Source organism: Patagioenas fasciata, chromosome 1 (genome assembly GCF_037038585.1).
Source record: "Patagioenas fasciata isolate bPatFas1 chromosome 1, bPatFas1.hap1, whole genome shotgun sequence".
NCBI lineage: Eukaryota > Metazoa > Chordata > Aves > Columbiformes > Columbidae > Patagioenas > Patagioenas fasciata.
In genome coordinates, this window is record NC_092520.1 from 157,310,982 (window position 1) to 157,325,240 (window position 14,259).

The following is a 14,259-nucleotide window of genomic DNA, read 5'->3' on the forward strand; positions in this document are numbered from 1 at the left end:
CTGTACAGCTTCACCATTCCGTCAGCTTTCTTTGCCTCCCTGCATTCCCCCCCCTCAGCCCCAACAGGGGCAACATTGCCCTTGTCAGAGCTGAAGTTAACATTTTTTAGCAGAACTGGACATTTTTTGGCATTTAGAGTCACATTTTTGATTTGAAGGTCACACTTAACAAATGGTCTCTCCTTTAGTGCTTGTAGTGGACATCAGTAGAAATCAAGATGTATCCCTGTGGGGAGGAGAACAGTCAGTGAAGTGCTATGAATTACAAAATGAAGTTTTTTTGTTTGGTTTGGTTTTAATTTTAACTTAATCCTGGTGTTAAAGGTCAGAAAAATATCCTGAAAACAGCTGAGCCTTGGAAGTAACAAATATTATTAAACTCCGGTCCTTTGAACTTTGCAGAAGAGCTCCATCTTTCCCTGGATAATTTCCCTTTCCACCACACTAGCAATAGAAAGGATCCTTAGGAAAACAATCTAAAGATCATATAGCCCACACAGAAAAGTTCATCTGAGCCTTGAGGCAACTAGGTAATCATCACAAAGTGGGATTATTTTTTACCTAATTTGAGCTATTCAGGAATTAGCCATCTAATCTAAACTTATCCTTAAGGCTTCCCCCAGTGTCAGTGCATACAGACCAAAGAACCTGCAGACAACAACCCATCACAATCTAACATTATTATCTATGGAAAGTGAGAAGAATTGTCTTTCTTCCTATTGACCAGCACCAATAGGCTGGGACTGGAAGTGAAGACTACAGAATTAGCTTTCAAATAGGAATAGGAAAAAAAGGAATAACCTTTTCATGAGTGACAAAATCTTACCTGTACAATTGTAATGTGAGGTCTTGTCAAGGTAACATTGGCCAGATTGGGAAGAGGAAATCCTTTTGACAGTTTAGCTTTAAAAAAAAAAAAAAAAAAAGACAAACAGTGATTTAGGTATGCATTGGAAAAATAAGAAATACCTGCCCTTCAAAAACCCTGTTTGTCCAGAGATTTCTAGGTCATTTTCAACAATTAACCTCTTAGTCTTCACGAGCAACACTGGGAGGTAGATATGAGGCTCGTTGACCAGCTGGGAAAAGAATTACCGATGTTTTTCTCTCAGCAGAATGTTGCAGCCAAGCCAAGGCATTTCACCTTCACACATCACACACTCAGTGAGTTGTCCCTAGTGACCCAGGGTATTGTTAGCACAGCTCTAGCATGATTAGAACCTGTTCCCATTTGTCTCCATTAGTTAAGGAAGGCGAAGTTCATCCCCGTACAGAGGGCTGGCACAAAGCTCTGTCTCTCTCTGGGGCCTTAAGTAAGATTTATGAGAGGCAAAAGACCTGTGCTGGTCTAAGAAAAAGGAATATGTTTCACATGCAGTGGCCTCAGGCAGGTGTGCAGGCGAGAGAGACATGCTCCTCACTGATGCATCAGGGCCACCTTGAGTGAAGTAAAGGCAGGTGAATTACGAGTTTCCAAGTGCTTTTTTGCAGGACAGTGCCTGTGAGAGGACATACTTACACCCCTCCAAATCAATCTCCCCCTTCCACTGCTTACTGGCTGACAGTCATTTTCCACTCAAGTTAATGAAAACCGGAAACTTAAGCAGAAAGTCAGTAGAAGTTCCTAGAATCACCCACACTGCTGGAAGCTTTTAGCTTAGAAATGCAGCCTTACCATTAGCTGAGGGAATTACTTCAGTCTGTAAAATGTAAGACAAGATGTTCTCCAGGAGTGAGATCTGCCACAGAAAAGAAAATTGCATTAATTGTCACTTTCTGGTAGCAGAACTGTCATGCCCTGATCCTGGATGGAGTTAGGCTCATGTTCACCCTTTCAGCTCTCATTTGGCCCAAAAGATTCATAAACTCAAATGAACTTTGGATCATAAGTCTTTGGAATGATGCAAGGGAAGTGAGATGCAGAATGCAAATGGTTTTCATCACACTTGGACAACATTTTCATTTAAAACAATTTGTTCCCTTTATTTGTGAGATAATTTATCACCAATAGCAAAGCAGGACCAGAACAGTTTTAATCCTTTCTCCTCCGGTACTCAGAACTGACTGATTATACTCAGAATTAAATGACTCTCTGCGGAGGCAGGGTTTTCCCCTGTAAGCTGACAACTACACTATTTCAGACATCTGAGACCAGTATTTTTGCTCCCACACCCTGCTGTAATTCTGAGCATCTGTGATGAGCTCCACTGCACCACATGGAGTTCCTCTGCCTCAGTTGTGCATGTGATCGCGTGGGCAGCACAGCACTTTGGCTGCTGCTACAGTTCAGTTTACTGCTGTGCATTTCACCTTTACTGTTTGAGAGATCTCTCTGCTTACTGCTGAAATATGATACAGCAGTCAGGGGAACTACAGAACATCTCATCTTCAGAGCACTAACCTGCCCCAAAGAATATACTTTTAAGTCCACAGAAGAGAGATGGCTGCCAGAAGACAGGAAAAGAGCCACCCAGGAATGAAGCCAAATGATTCAGAAATACAAACAGAATATATCTGCTTACTCTTCAGCCTTGATATCATTGATATTCCTGATTTGCATTTCCTATGTGCTTAAACAATCTGCTTACCTCGAAAAAGCCAACATTAGAGTGGGCTAGGGAGAACTGGAGTCTGAGGGAAAGAAATGAAATGAAACGATGAGTCACTAGAAATAATAAATAAACACATTATTCTAGTCATGTGCAATCACTGCTGTAGAGCTCCAGGCCTTATATATCTGTAAAGAAATTTTGGAAGCAATATATTTTACACAATCCATATTGCCTCATACAGAAAGAGGTGATTTTTCTTAGGGCATTGCTGAGCACCCATGCAAAAGAGTATGGTAGAAGGGCTGTAGCCAACAATGTGAGTGCACCTCTCCCTCTGTGCTGTATTTTGGAAATCCTATCAACAATTGACTTTACCAGGGCTAGCATCAAGGTCTGCAGGCTCTCAGCTATTTTGCAAGGATTTTGGTACATCCACCTTATGCTTTGATGTGAGCCTTACTAGGGTGGGAAGAAAAATTCTGTTCATCATATGGTACTGCTGCTGATGGCTGTGTTGCTAATGCCTCTGTTTACAAATTCAAACACTTCTCAGTACATATCCAAGTATCCAAACGTATTCAAAACATGATTTCTGAGTTTCCGCAGAACCAGCACCCCAGCTCTCAGCACACTCTAGACTATTTTTTTCACTGAATGTTGCTGCAAAAAAAATGCTAACAGCACTATCCTCCTTAAATTCTTAAGGGCACATCTCTGTGCCCTGACCATCTCCACATATTCTTAACCCTGTAACTGTCTTCCCAAGAGACTTCTGTGAAATTAGGGTCCCAATTCCCAGCTGCGAGGTCCTGGTATACAGACCTTCTCTCTATAAAATGTGACATGCTAGATATCTAAATGCCCAAGTCTTTAGCTTTCTGACCCTTGGAAGTTGCAGTGCCTTAGCTGGAGAATCTGCTGTAAGAACATCAGCACAGGGGAACTGCAGACATCCAGATTCTTTACCATGTCCTGGACCTCTCTGCATGTCTTTAGTTGCACAGGTGGGTTAGAAAGCAGTTGCACTTTGCCAGCTACAGAGGGATGAGGGTAGCTCTCAGATGATTCATGGTCATCATAACTGCCCTGCACACTTCATCTAGCTAGTCCGGAGGGGAGAGTAGATGTGAGGAGCAGAGAATCCCCATGAAAGCACAGCCCTGCAGCAATCTTCAGCTGGTGGGCAGTCCCTTGTGGACTGAAGTAGTTGTCACAGAGAAGCTTCCTGACTGCTCTAAACTCTACAGCCACAAAGAATTTGAGAATCTAATCCCTCACCAGGGAAACACAATCATTCAATTATGGCTATCTGATCATGAGCCTAAACTGCTAATGTTTGGATTGCTAACGCTTCCAAATGTCTGAAAATGCTTTTCATGCCAGGTTGAATTACCTGTTCAAACATAGTGATCCCATCAATTTCTGGTCAAATATATTCAGAGCGATGCTGGTGTTGGCTGTCTGCAGAATAAAGGAACCAGGGGTTACCAGACACAAAAACCAGGACCCTTGCTGTGAATCAGTCACAAATACAGAAATATCTTCCCAGTTACGTACAGAAAATGCTTAATGCAGATGCACCTTTCTCCCTGGCCCATGCAAGGCTTCACACAGTAAATGTCCACTTATCTGAACCACACTGACAAGAGCTGAAATGTGGGTAATGAGGTTTCACTAATCAAAAACATTTTCAGCTAAATGAACAAGTTGCCAAGAAGCATGACTCATGCCTGCAGAACCGTCATTCCAAAGAATCAAAACTTTGGTTAATCAGAGTCACTACATGTTCGGATTTTCGTCAATCTAAAGGAAAATGTTCTTTACCATGGAGAAGTCCTATAGGTTAACTGATGCCCCATAGATACCACCTGTGACTAAGGGGAATTTGCTTGTTTAAGTACTAAAAATCCAGCACTTTGTTTATTGTACAGAGTTTTAACAGAAGGAAGGAACAAACATATTTAACCCTGAGTGAAATATCACCTTGTTCATTGTACTTACTATGTTCATTGTGAACAACGACTGGGTGGTTGAGTCTGGCAGAACCGCAAACACCTCCATGGAGCCCTGAATCTCTACCGTGAAGGAATCCTCCTCTAAGCTGATGATAGGTACTTCAGTAGCCATTAGCTTCAACATCACTGGGTAGGGTATAACTGAATATTTGGCTACCTGTAAGGTTCCAAGACAAAAAAAGAGACTGAGAAATGCTTGTCTTGTAGAACAGATTAGAATACTGCATTTTCTTGTTCTCAGAGCAATAATTTTGAAGTAGTTCCTTAAGATGACATGAAAGATATCTACTAATATAATATTATTTCAAGCAAGCAGGAAGTAGAAGTTTTCTGTAGTGATAAATCAACATTCTTGGCCACAACAGGAATGCAGTGGAAAGTTCCTTCTGCTCAAGGAATATGATTCCTTCTATATCACTTTGAGAGAAATTAAATACACATTTATGAGCACAGGAGAGGAATGCAACATGAATGTGATGTTTAAGTCACACAATAAAAGAGCTCAGGAGTCATTCACTTAGAGATCCGTCCATGTCATGAGACAGGTTCCTGCTCTGAACTCTCCTTGGAGGAGCCTTCATTGCTTAAAGAGGCTGGAGGGGATAAGCATACCAATATCATTACTTAGAACAGAAGGGGTGGAATATTAGCATCAATGCTCATAACATTTTATGGAGAAGACTATATGATGACTTCCCTAAAAGCATTTTTAGATTTCTGAGGAAGGAATTTAATATCATCTAGGAAGCAAGCAAGGAGATGAAGTTCTTCAAATCATGAGTCCAGTTTCATCCAACCTCAGCATTCATGCTCTAAGGTCTCTTATGCTCATTTTCTGGTTTCTCATTCTGTCTGAGAAGGCTGGTGGAAGCCACACATGCTCATATTCTCTGACTTGTTGTATTAATGCCCTTCACCTAAAATAAATGGAAATCCTGTGCATCTGCCTTGTCTGTTCCACAGATGTAATGTTTCCTGCCCATCTGTTAGCTCAGTTTCCCACAAGTGGCTACTATAGTCCTTTCCCAGGTCTTTACTGGATTCCTTTCTGCTAGTCAGTCATGGGCTAGCAGTGAAGCAAAGATAATTATGCAGGTTTGGGTGGGAGAAAGGTGTTTTTTCTGACCTGAGGCCCTCTCAGAAGCCTCTCAAAGCAGGACTCATGACTGGAAGCTTTTTTCTGCCTAGAGCTGGTTTTAGGTGAGAACAGCTGTGTCTTTGGCACAGTGCCCAGAGTAAAGATTGATGTGCAGGATTACGGGCCAATTTTGGTAACAGTGCAAGTCATTCAACTTGTTGTGGAGGTGGGAGGTGACAAGGCCCATCTGCTCTGCAGTTACAAGGTATATGTGTGCCCACTTCTCCAGCACAGGAGACCTGCTGGTCTTACAAACCTTTGAGATACACCAGTAGTGACATGTCTGACACCCACAGCAACTGGTTCCTAAGAATTTGTGGGATTAATGGTACTCACCTCAGGGATGATACTGCCAAATATCTCTGTGCTTATATTAAAATAGCTGCAAGTCTGGAGAAAAAAAACATATGAGAAAACAAATGAGTTTACCAGATGTGACCTTTATGGTCAGTTTTTCTCTAACTGCATTATTACTGCCATTTCAATGAATCTTTGATCTTGTACATTTTGTTTTTAGAAATATTAAGGTACTAAGTATACTTAATATATGTAAAAATACTTCCTGGGAAAGCAAATGCTTAATATCATTATAGTTTGGGCAGCAATCTATAGGTTTTGGGACTTACTAGACCTCCTGGAGACAGGCCAGCCAAGTCAGCTAGTCTCCAAGCCACAGCTACTGTGCTCTGGCATATGCTTTGCTTCCATGGCCCCTGTGGTACTTTCAGTCTGTAAAAATGTCTCAGAAAACAGCCACTGATCCAGCTAAATTCCCAAGAGTAAATCTTTTGTCCATCTCAGAAAAGTCAATGCTTCAGGTCTGCAAAAACCTTATTTTTTGTAGCAAAGTTGCCAGTATTTAGTACCTCGCTCAGTGGAACTTGGCACTCCTGGCTGTGGACTAAGGTATCTACCTAGAGCATAATAAAAGAGCATAATAGTATGCCAGTGTTTATTACTTACTCTCTCAGGACTTTGCAGTCCAATTAGCAGGTTTATATGTCCAGGTACTGGCAATTGTCAGGTCAAAGCCCCATCTTGGATGACCTCAGTTGCTGTGACCCCATTGCTCTGTTTTCTACTCACCTCCTCTGTAATGGTGATGTTGAAGGCCCCTGCAGTGTAGTAGGCAAATGAGGAGGTCTGAAAGAAATACTCTGAGAAGGCAAGGTAGAGCATGGAGTCACTTTGGTCTGGGATAGCAAAGGGAGCTGCTACATAGGGAGGACCAGTATAGTCTCCAGCTGGGTAGACTGTCCCCTGAAAAGTATTGACAAAAATTAAAAAAAAAATAAAATTCAGAGCCGCAATATGACTTGGTGGATCTACCAACACAAAGAATTGATCCTATTTTTATTTCCCTTGCTCAAGCTATTGATTTATAAATAAGTACACAGGCTTTGTAGTACACTCTGAAGCCTTGGTGCTTTCAAGCAGGTGGTAGAGACAAGTTCCAGAGACTGGACACCTTCATCTATCTTGAGGTGCTCATTGCCTATGGAAAACAGTCTACCATCTTTGAAAACAAAGCTTGTCAATGAAGTGTCCACATATTGAATGAAGAGCATGACTAAGGCTCCTCCTCACTGAAAAGCATTACTTTCTCCTTTCCTTATTTCTAGGAATTTAAATCTACGTACTGTGGCCTAGGGCTTTCCAATGGTCGCATTTACAAGATAGATCCCTAAAACCAGAGGCCTTTCTAGATCAAAATCAGCCCCTTATTCTACCCAGAAATAGGTTGGTAACTTCTGCAGACAAAGAATGCCCTTGAGAGAAAGGAAAGTCATGTCAGACAATTCTAAACACATTCACATTGTCTTCTGCATTACGCATGATATTAGCCAAGGCTTGCAGATCTAATATTTCCAAATGTATCCAGATAAAGCAAAAAAGGTAAGACTTTTAAATTTAGGAAGATACTCAGAGGTTAAGATTTTTTATATCCCTTTTATTTGTCCCCCCTTTCTGTTTAATCTCACAGGTATTCTGTTTGTCTATTTCCTCAACTCCTCCCCATCTATCTCTAAATTTTGTGTTGCCTTTTGAGGACTATCAAAATGCTTACAAAGCACTGAATCACTTTGCTGATGACCTCCCCATTAAATCCTCATTTGCTGGATTAACCAGTCACTTGTTTTGTATCTTTCTCCCACATTGCATCTTATGTGGGAGAGTAGCACTTGTAAACAATCATGGCATTACCCCTTCGGTCTGTCTCAAGTCCCTGCTTAAAATCTAGTTGCTATAATAACCAGAAGAGCTTGACAGCAGCTGCAAAGATGGTGTACCAAGACCATTGTCTACCATACCAATTGATACTGGCTTACTGTTCCTTTGCATTCCCGCCTCTCATTTCCCTGTTGTCTCTTGTGACAAGACTGTCTTTTCATTCTCCCTTTGTAGAGCACCTAGCATAAGGCATCTTGAAACTAGTTAGGGATCTTAGATACTATGGTCACAATAACTATGCTCAACCAAATCACCATACACACAATGATAGTCAAGTCATTCTAGAATTAGGACCTAGTCTGATTTTAGTTTCAATATAGGAGGAGGTTTTTCCCTTTATTTGAAAGAGACTTTCAGGCCTTCAAACTCAACAGCACTCCTTGGGCTCCCATGCTTTTTCAAGGGTGTCCTCTTGAGCCTTAACGCTTTCTCCCATGGTCTTGCTCTTTCTTTTCCTCTCTCAGCTGACAGCAGACACAGTTAGTGCAATGGCTAGACATCTCCTCCTGACTGAACAAAGAAGCCCCAGATATTAATCAACAGTGAGAGAAGGATAAAAGTTGAATACCTTTATTTCTCTCATTCCCCTTTCTCTTTTTTAAGTTTCTTAGTCAACTTTTATTGCTATTTGCTGTAACCAACTCAACAGCAATTTAAAAAAAAAAAAAAGGATGTGGTGTTTAAATAATTCATTTTACATGAGGATTGTAAAAAACTATTACAATAACAAATGCCATAGTGCTTTGAAATGCCTGTCTTCTCAGATACTGAGTCTTAATGTTCTGAACAACGGTCTTAGAAAGTGAATCATACAACAAAGACACAGCAACCTTGGTAAACAGCACTACAGGCAATTACCTTTAAGTCCAGGTCAATGAATGGTTGGAATACTGCTGGCAAGCTGTTTAAGGAGTAGTCTACTTCAGCCAAATCATCAATCGACATTAGGACTGTAAGGATAGTAGATAAGACAAAATACCCAATCTTACAAAAAGCACAGAAAGAATTTTGTGTATACTTAAAACTAAGTCTGGTCCTGAAGGAGAACAACAAGTTGTTCCAAAGAGTAGGGAAAAACACAACCAGGAACCTCCTAACATGCATTCTGACCCAAGGCTTGATGTTTCTACTGGCATCTTCTTTAAAGCACCTTCTTTAGTTTGTGGAAAAGTAAATTTGATTTAACAAAAAAAAAAATGGCCATACCAGTGTTTCAGGGCATAAGGAAATGCCTTGTCAAGCAGTTCTGGGAGTATCCAGAGTGCCTCTAACTTGCAAATATTTTCCCACAAAGGTGTGTGCCTGATTCACTTGTGTATTTGTGTTTTGCACACAGTATCTACCCTACACTTTGGGTGTCTTAAATGCCTGCAAATCTAACCCAAAACAGTTAAAGTGAGAAGATTTTTACAAAGGATCTTTTTCTTTTTGCCTTTGGCAAGTCTGATAAATAAGCAATTGAAACTCAAAGTTCCAATCAGGTTAGTTGAGCAAGCTTCAGCTTATGAAGTGCTATATGTGCAAGAGGACACAGAGCATGGGAGGGAAGGGAAAACTGCCTTAGCATCAGTGCTGTGTTGCCTCTTAGAGGCATTTCTGATAACCAAGGTGCACACTGCCACAGTTGCAAGTTGAGAATCACTCCCAAGTCCTTGGCTTTTCAGAAATACTATTTTCTTGTCCAAGTACAACTCTGTTTATTTAACTGTGGTCCTGTAAGCAAGGGAGCAGGCAGATTGGGGGTCTGATACCCCTCCCAGAGGCTTTGGTGACCTCTGCTGTAAAGGAAACTACAGAATTTCACTGAACCCGAAAGAGAAAGCAGAAGGAAAAGATCTCACTCATGACTCACCATTCAGTGATTGGAGGTCTTCGTCTATCAACTGGATCCCAGATCTGATGTTAGGACATGACTGTATAAAAGTACACTCAAATTATGGCCTGATTAGCATGGTGGATCTCAGCTGTGTGCTAGCAAATCTGTCTGTTTACATGACACAGACAGCAGCATTTGTTTGTCAAAACACCTAAATTACTTTTTCTTCAGCTAACTCATTCCTCAAGGTTTGTACCTGGTGCAATGTGAGCAAATCCCAAGTCAGACCTGTCACTAGGCAACAAAGTGGGAAGTTGCTACGAGCAGCCTGATGGTGGTGACAAAACCCCAGCCTTAACAGCGCAAAAAGGAGACTCAGATCTCACATCTGTCCCACAGGTGACATCCCTGTCCAGGGCCAGAATCGCAAGCTCTGCCTCCTCTCAGAGGTCCTGGGAAGGTTGTCATCAGAAATACTCACCTCTTGGATATGAAGTTCAAATGTATCATAACATCAGGTGATATACTGCAACATCTGTGTGCATCACCCAATATATGTTTTGTCTGCTGAATATAAAAATTACACACAACCCAGGATGCCTGTAGATAAACAAGCAGAGACTTATTCTGCATTGGAATGGGAAAATTACATTTTCCAGCCGTACTGCTGCCTTGGTTGAACTTAGCTGTGGACTAGTCAATAGCTTGGCCATGAACTTGGCACTTGACCTGGAAGCATTTCTGGCCAGCAAGACAATGAGTGTGCTGATCAGACCAGAATAGGACTATATTATTTTTCTATTTCTTCCTTTGCCAAGTTCACAGCACTGACTTGTGAAAGTTAAACCCCTCCCCTACACAATTTGAAAGGCTTACATTAGCGACAAGTCTCCTGTGAATGGGTTTCTTCAGATACTTGATAAAGAAGTTATGCAGGAAGCTAGAGGAAAGAAAGAAAGCAATTAATGGGTCAAGTACTACAGTCATCAACAGGAAATCAGATATCTCTGCAGAACATGAATTTAATGGCCTCTGAGTGTGATACTCTAGTACACAAGGGAGCTTTCTTAAGTGTTACAACTATCAGAGAATCACCATTTAAAAGCTGATAATTTCACCACTAGGCTTCTCAGCAATTAGCCTGGGTAGTTTTGCCTTTATGAATAAAGAAGTCCTCGTATTACTGCCATCATCTATGCACAAACACAGAATAAGTAGTGTCTGCAGTAGGAACTCCCGACACAAGTAAAAACAAGCAAACAACAAAAAAACCCCAACCTAAAACCAGGTGATAAGCTTTGTATGTAGACAGTGAGAGATGTACAAGAAAACAATGAAATAATATTGCAGAGGGTTGTAACCAGAGGCAGAACAGACAGAAGCCTGGTTCTGTTCAGTTTTGATAACACATGACTAGGAGCACTTAAAGCATGGTACAAGTATGTTAACTTCTACCTGGACTTGAAGAGTAAAGCAGCATTTGAAAAAATGTGGTTACTGAAGAAGTACAAGGGATTGCTTGATCTGACAAGAACTGTTGTTTTTATCCTCTACCCCACGGATAGTATGCACAAATACAAGGACAATGGCAAAATCTGGCGATTCTAACACTCTATTAGGGCCCTGCTTCTCACTTGTGGTGCCTATAAACACCAAAAGAGGTGCCCTATTTCGTGAAGTTGTCTTTGTGTCATTTACTGGCCGTGATTTTCTCCCGGATTATATACAGATTTATATCACTTACCCACTTTTTCCATTCAACTTGATGTCTATATCGCCAGAAGTTGTCCGGCAGCTGGTAAGTGATATTGATGTATGACCCATATTATCCAGGGGTGTTGAAAAGATTGCAGTAACAAACACCTTTGAAATGTACACCGTGCCTTTCCCGCTGTCTTTACTGCATAAAGTAAAAATAAATAACTGAAAAACTATTTTTATTGAACTTTCAAGACTCAATTTTTAAATGGACACTTTTCTGTTCACTGAAGATGAAACTGTTTACCTGAATACTTTTTATTACATTTGCTTATAATGAAAACAGATGCTAATATGTCTGCAAATACTCAACTATTCCACACAGATTTCCAGATAGGAGTTTTGGAAAATGATGGATTTGGGAAAGTAGATGATTTGATATTGTATTTTGTTCCAGTTACCAGACCTGTGTCCACAGCAGAGGGAACTGAGATACGCCAGATATAAGATAGGGCAAGAGTGTTGTACTGGGATCTAATCTACTGGTGTCTGGGGAGGGTCTGTATAAACCCATGTCAGGGCCTGGAGTGCCTCAATGGCCTCTGCACCCTCTTCCTCACCCCTCCCCCAGGGGTTTGGCAGCCCATGCTCAAGACCAGCTCCAACATGGTGAAGCGCTGTTGTTTTGGATCAAGTTGTTCACAGCTTGGTTGTGAGAAAGAGCTATGAAAAGTCTCATTGGGGGTCTCTACCCTTGGTTTATGAGCTGCATTGGAGCCCAAGCTATGTTGTAGGTACACCTATGTGCAACCTGGTACTCAGTTAATCCTCACAGTGCTTTTCTGGCTTGACTTCCTGGCTTCACCTCAGACCTCCCTCTTCACTGTGGACTCGCCTGGCAGCCTGGGCTGGTGGCTGTTCCTGGTCACTGCCATCAGCCTGCTCTCTTTTCTGGTCCCAGGTACTTGTCAGTGAGGGCTCTGCCTCTCCTGCTGTGCCACCACCCTCAGCTCCCAGGTCCCAGCAAGCAGCCAGCCCTGCTGTCCCTGGCAGCAGAAGCCCAGAAATGCAGATCGGAGTAATGATCTCTGCTGTAATTCAGTTAGTTTAGCAATATGGGCAATGTGAGTTGTGGGGAAGAGGGGGAGGGATTTCTTTCCTCTGAAGCAGCCTGAGACTAGGAAGGTGTATAGACCGCTCTAAGAATATTGCCATTTCCCATCAGCTTTTGAACTGTACCTCTTGGAGGAGTAGCACAGGGTTTCTAACAGTGTAGCTGCACTGGGAGGGTTTATTATACTGGACTCCATGTGTCATTAGCTGGCAGGTTGGATAACAACATTCAGCTAGAGCATAAATCCTTTACTTTTTGCAAAGGTGCTTCTCAGCAATGTGCTCTTTACTGGTGCTGATGGCTAAGCAGGCAGGGGCTGTCTCCCATCAGCAGACCTGCCAAGGACCAGTCTGTACTCCTGGCTTACTGCTACTAGCTATGAAAGAGCACCTTTGCCATGGAGAGGTCACAGGAAAAAATAAACTTTGCATTTTTTTTATCTCTACATTCTCCACCAAGAAAAATCCCAGGACACATGAGGCTGTACGTACAACATCCAGGTCCTTATGTTCCAGTTCATATCAATGGTTAGAGATGCATTTCCAATCACCAGTTTTATCCCAGTCCCAGGGATGAGGGAAACGGAAGCACTGGGGAATTCAACAGCAGTGACGTGTATCCTAGAGGACAAGTGACAAAGGAGAGAAAATTAAAAGTTTGTATTTCACAAGTCAGAGTGAACACAAAAGAAGATTCAAATTTCAGTAAAACACAAATTGCCTCTGGAGAGAAGACTTACCTTGAGATGTTGTATTTGACATTACCAAGCCCAAATTTCTCATAGCCACTCAAATCAGGGAAATGCTCCTTCTCCATGTTCTGCTTCAGGATTTCCAGCCCAACCTCCTTGGCTACAGGAAAACAGTGATCAGTTCAGTTGCCTTTGATACTGCCTGGGAGTTTACAGTTACGTGCTTCTGGCTCAGGAGATGGGGTGGACACAGAGTCAGAAAGAGACCAAGCAGTACTATTTCAGATCTCACTCCTAGTCATGGCAAGAGTTGAACTTACTGATTCAATATTTGAAATAAAATGAAACTTGATCTGATGTACAATGCTGTCAAGCAGCATATTTGATCTGCTATATTGTGCTCTTAAGCCTTCCTATTCTTTACAACCTGTGATCAGGTCATTGCCTTCCACTGCTATTGCTTCTCAAGGTGTCTATCATAACCACAATTCAATGCAATACCACCACCAGATCGTGAAAACATCACACATACCATACTCTAAGCCCTTCTGGGTGATCCTCACTTTGACTCCAGGATTGGCATTGATTTGCCCACTGAGCAAACTTAAGAGGAGGAGAAAACAGCAGATCTTCACCATCTTCCTTGGTTTTTTTCAAAGGACCTGTTAATAAATATTTATAACAATAGTAGAAGTTCATGCTTTGTCATGTGGTGGCTGTACTCCCTTTTCCCTCCTTGAAGTGGGCTGTTCTGACAGCAGCTTTCCATCCAGAATGGATAAAATGGAAAGCCCAGTAGCCATGGAAGAGAGGACCTGTTCTGCACAGACCGCTGGAGAAATAGAGCTACTTGGGGTAGAGCAGAAAGGTCAGCCTATTTACTGTCACAGGGAGTGGAGAAATCTCTTGGGATACATCCTCCTGGACAAACCCCATGGAAAGGGAAGTGGCATCAAATTTTTTAGGCTTTTTTACACCCCCCCTCTAGTTAGTGAGATATGTA

General features: G+C 41.8%; 1 protein-coding gene across 1 annotated transcript; it reads right to left on the reverse strand.

The window, feature by feature from the left end:
* On the reverse strand, positions 1-13,894 carry BPIFC (BPI fold containing family C). The gene is made up of 15 exons (XM_065836518.2): positions 13,789-13,894; positions 13,305-13,416; positions 13,057-13,185; positions 11,498-11,653; positions 10,630-10,693; positions 9,790-9,850; positions 8,796-8,887; positions 6,792-6,965; positions 6,042-6,095; positions 4,554-4,724; positions 3,946-4,013; positions 2,589-2,631; positions 1,676-1,739; positions 827-903; positions 1-226 (listed from the first exon to the last, which is right to left on the reverse strand). Exons 1-15 carry the CDS (start codon positions 13,892-13,894, stop codon positions 185-187), a joined length of 1,413 nt encoding a protein of 470 aa, XP_065692590.1. The 3' UTR covers positions 1-184.
* Positions 13,895-14,259: the final 365 nt, after the last annotated feature.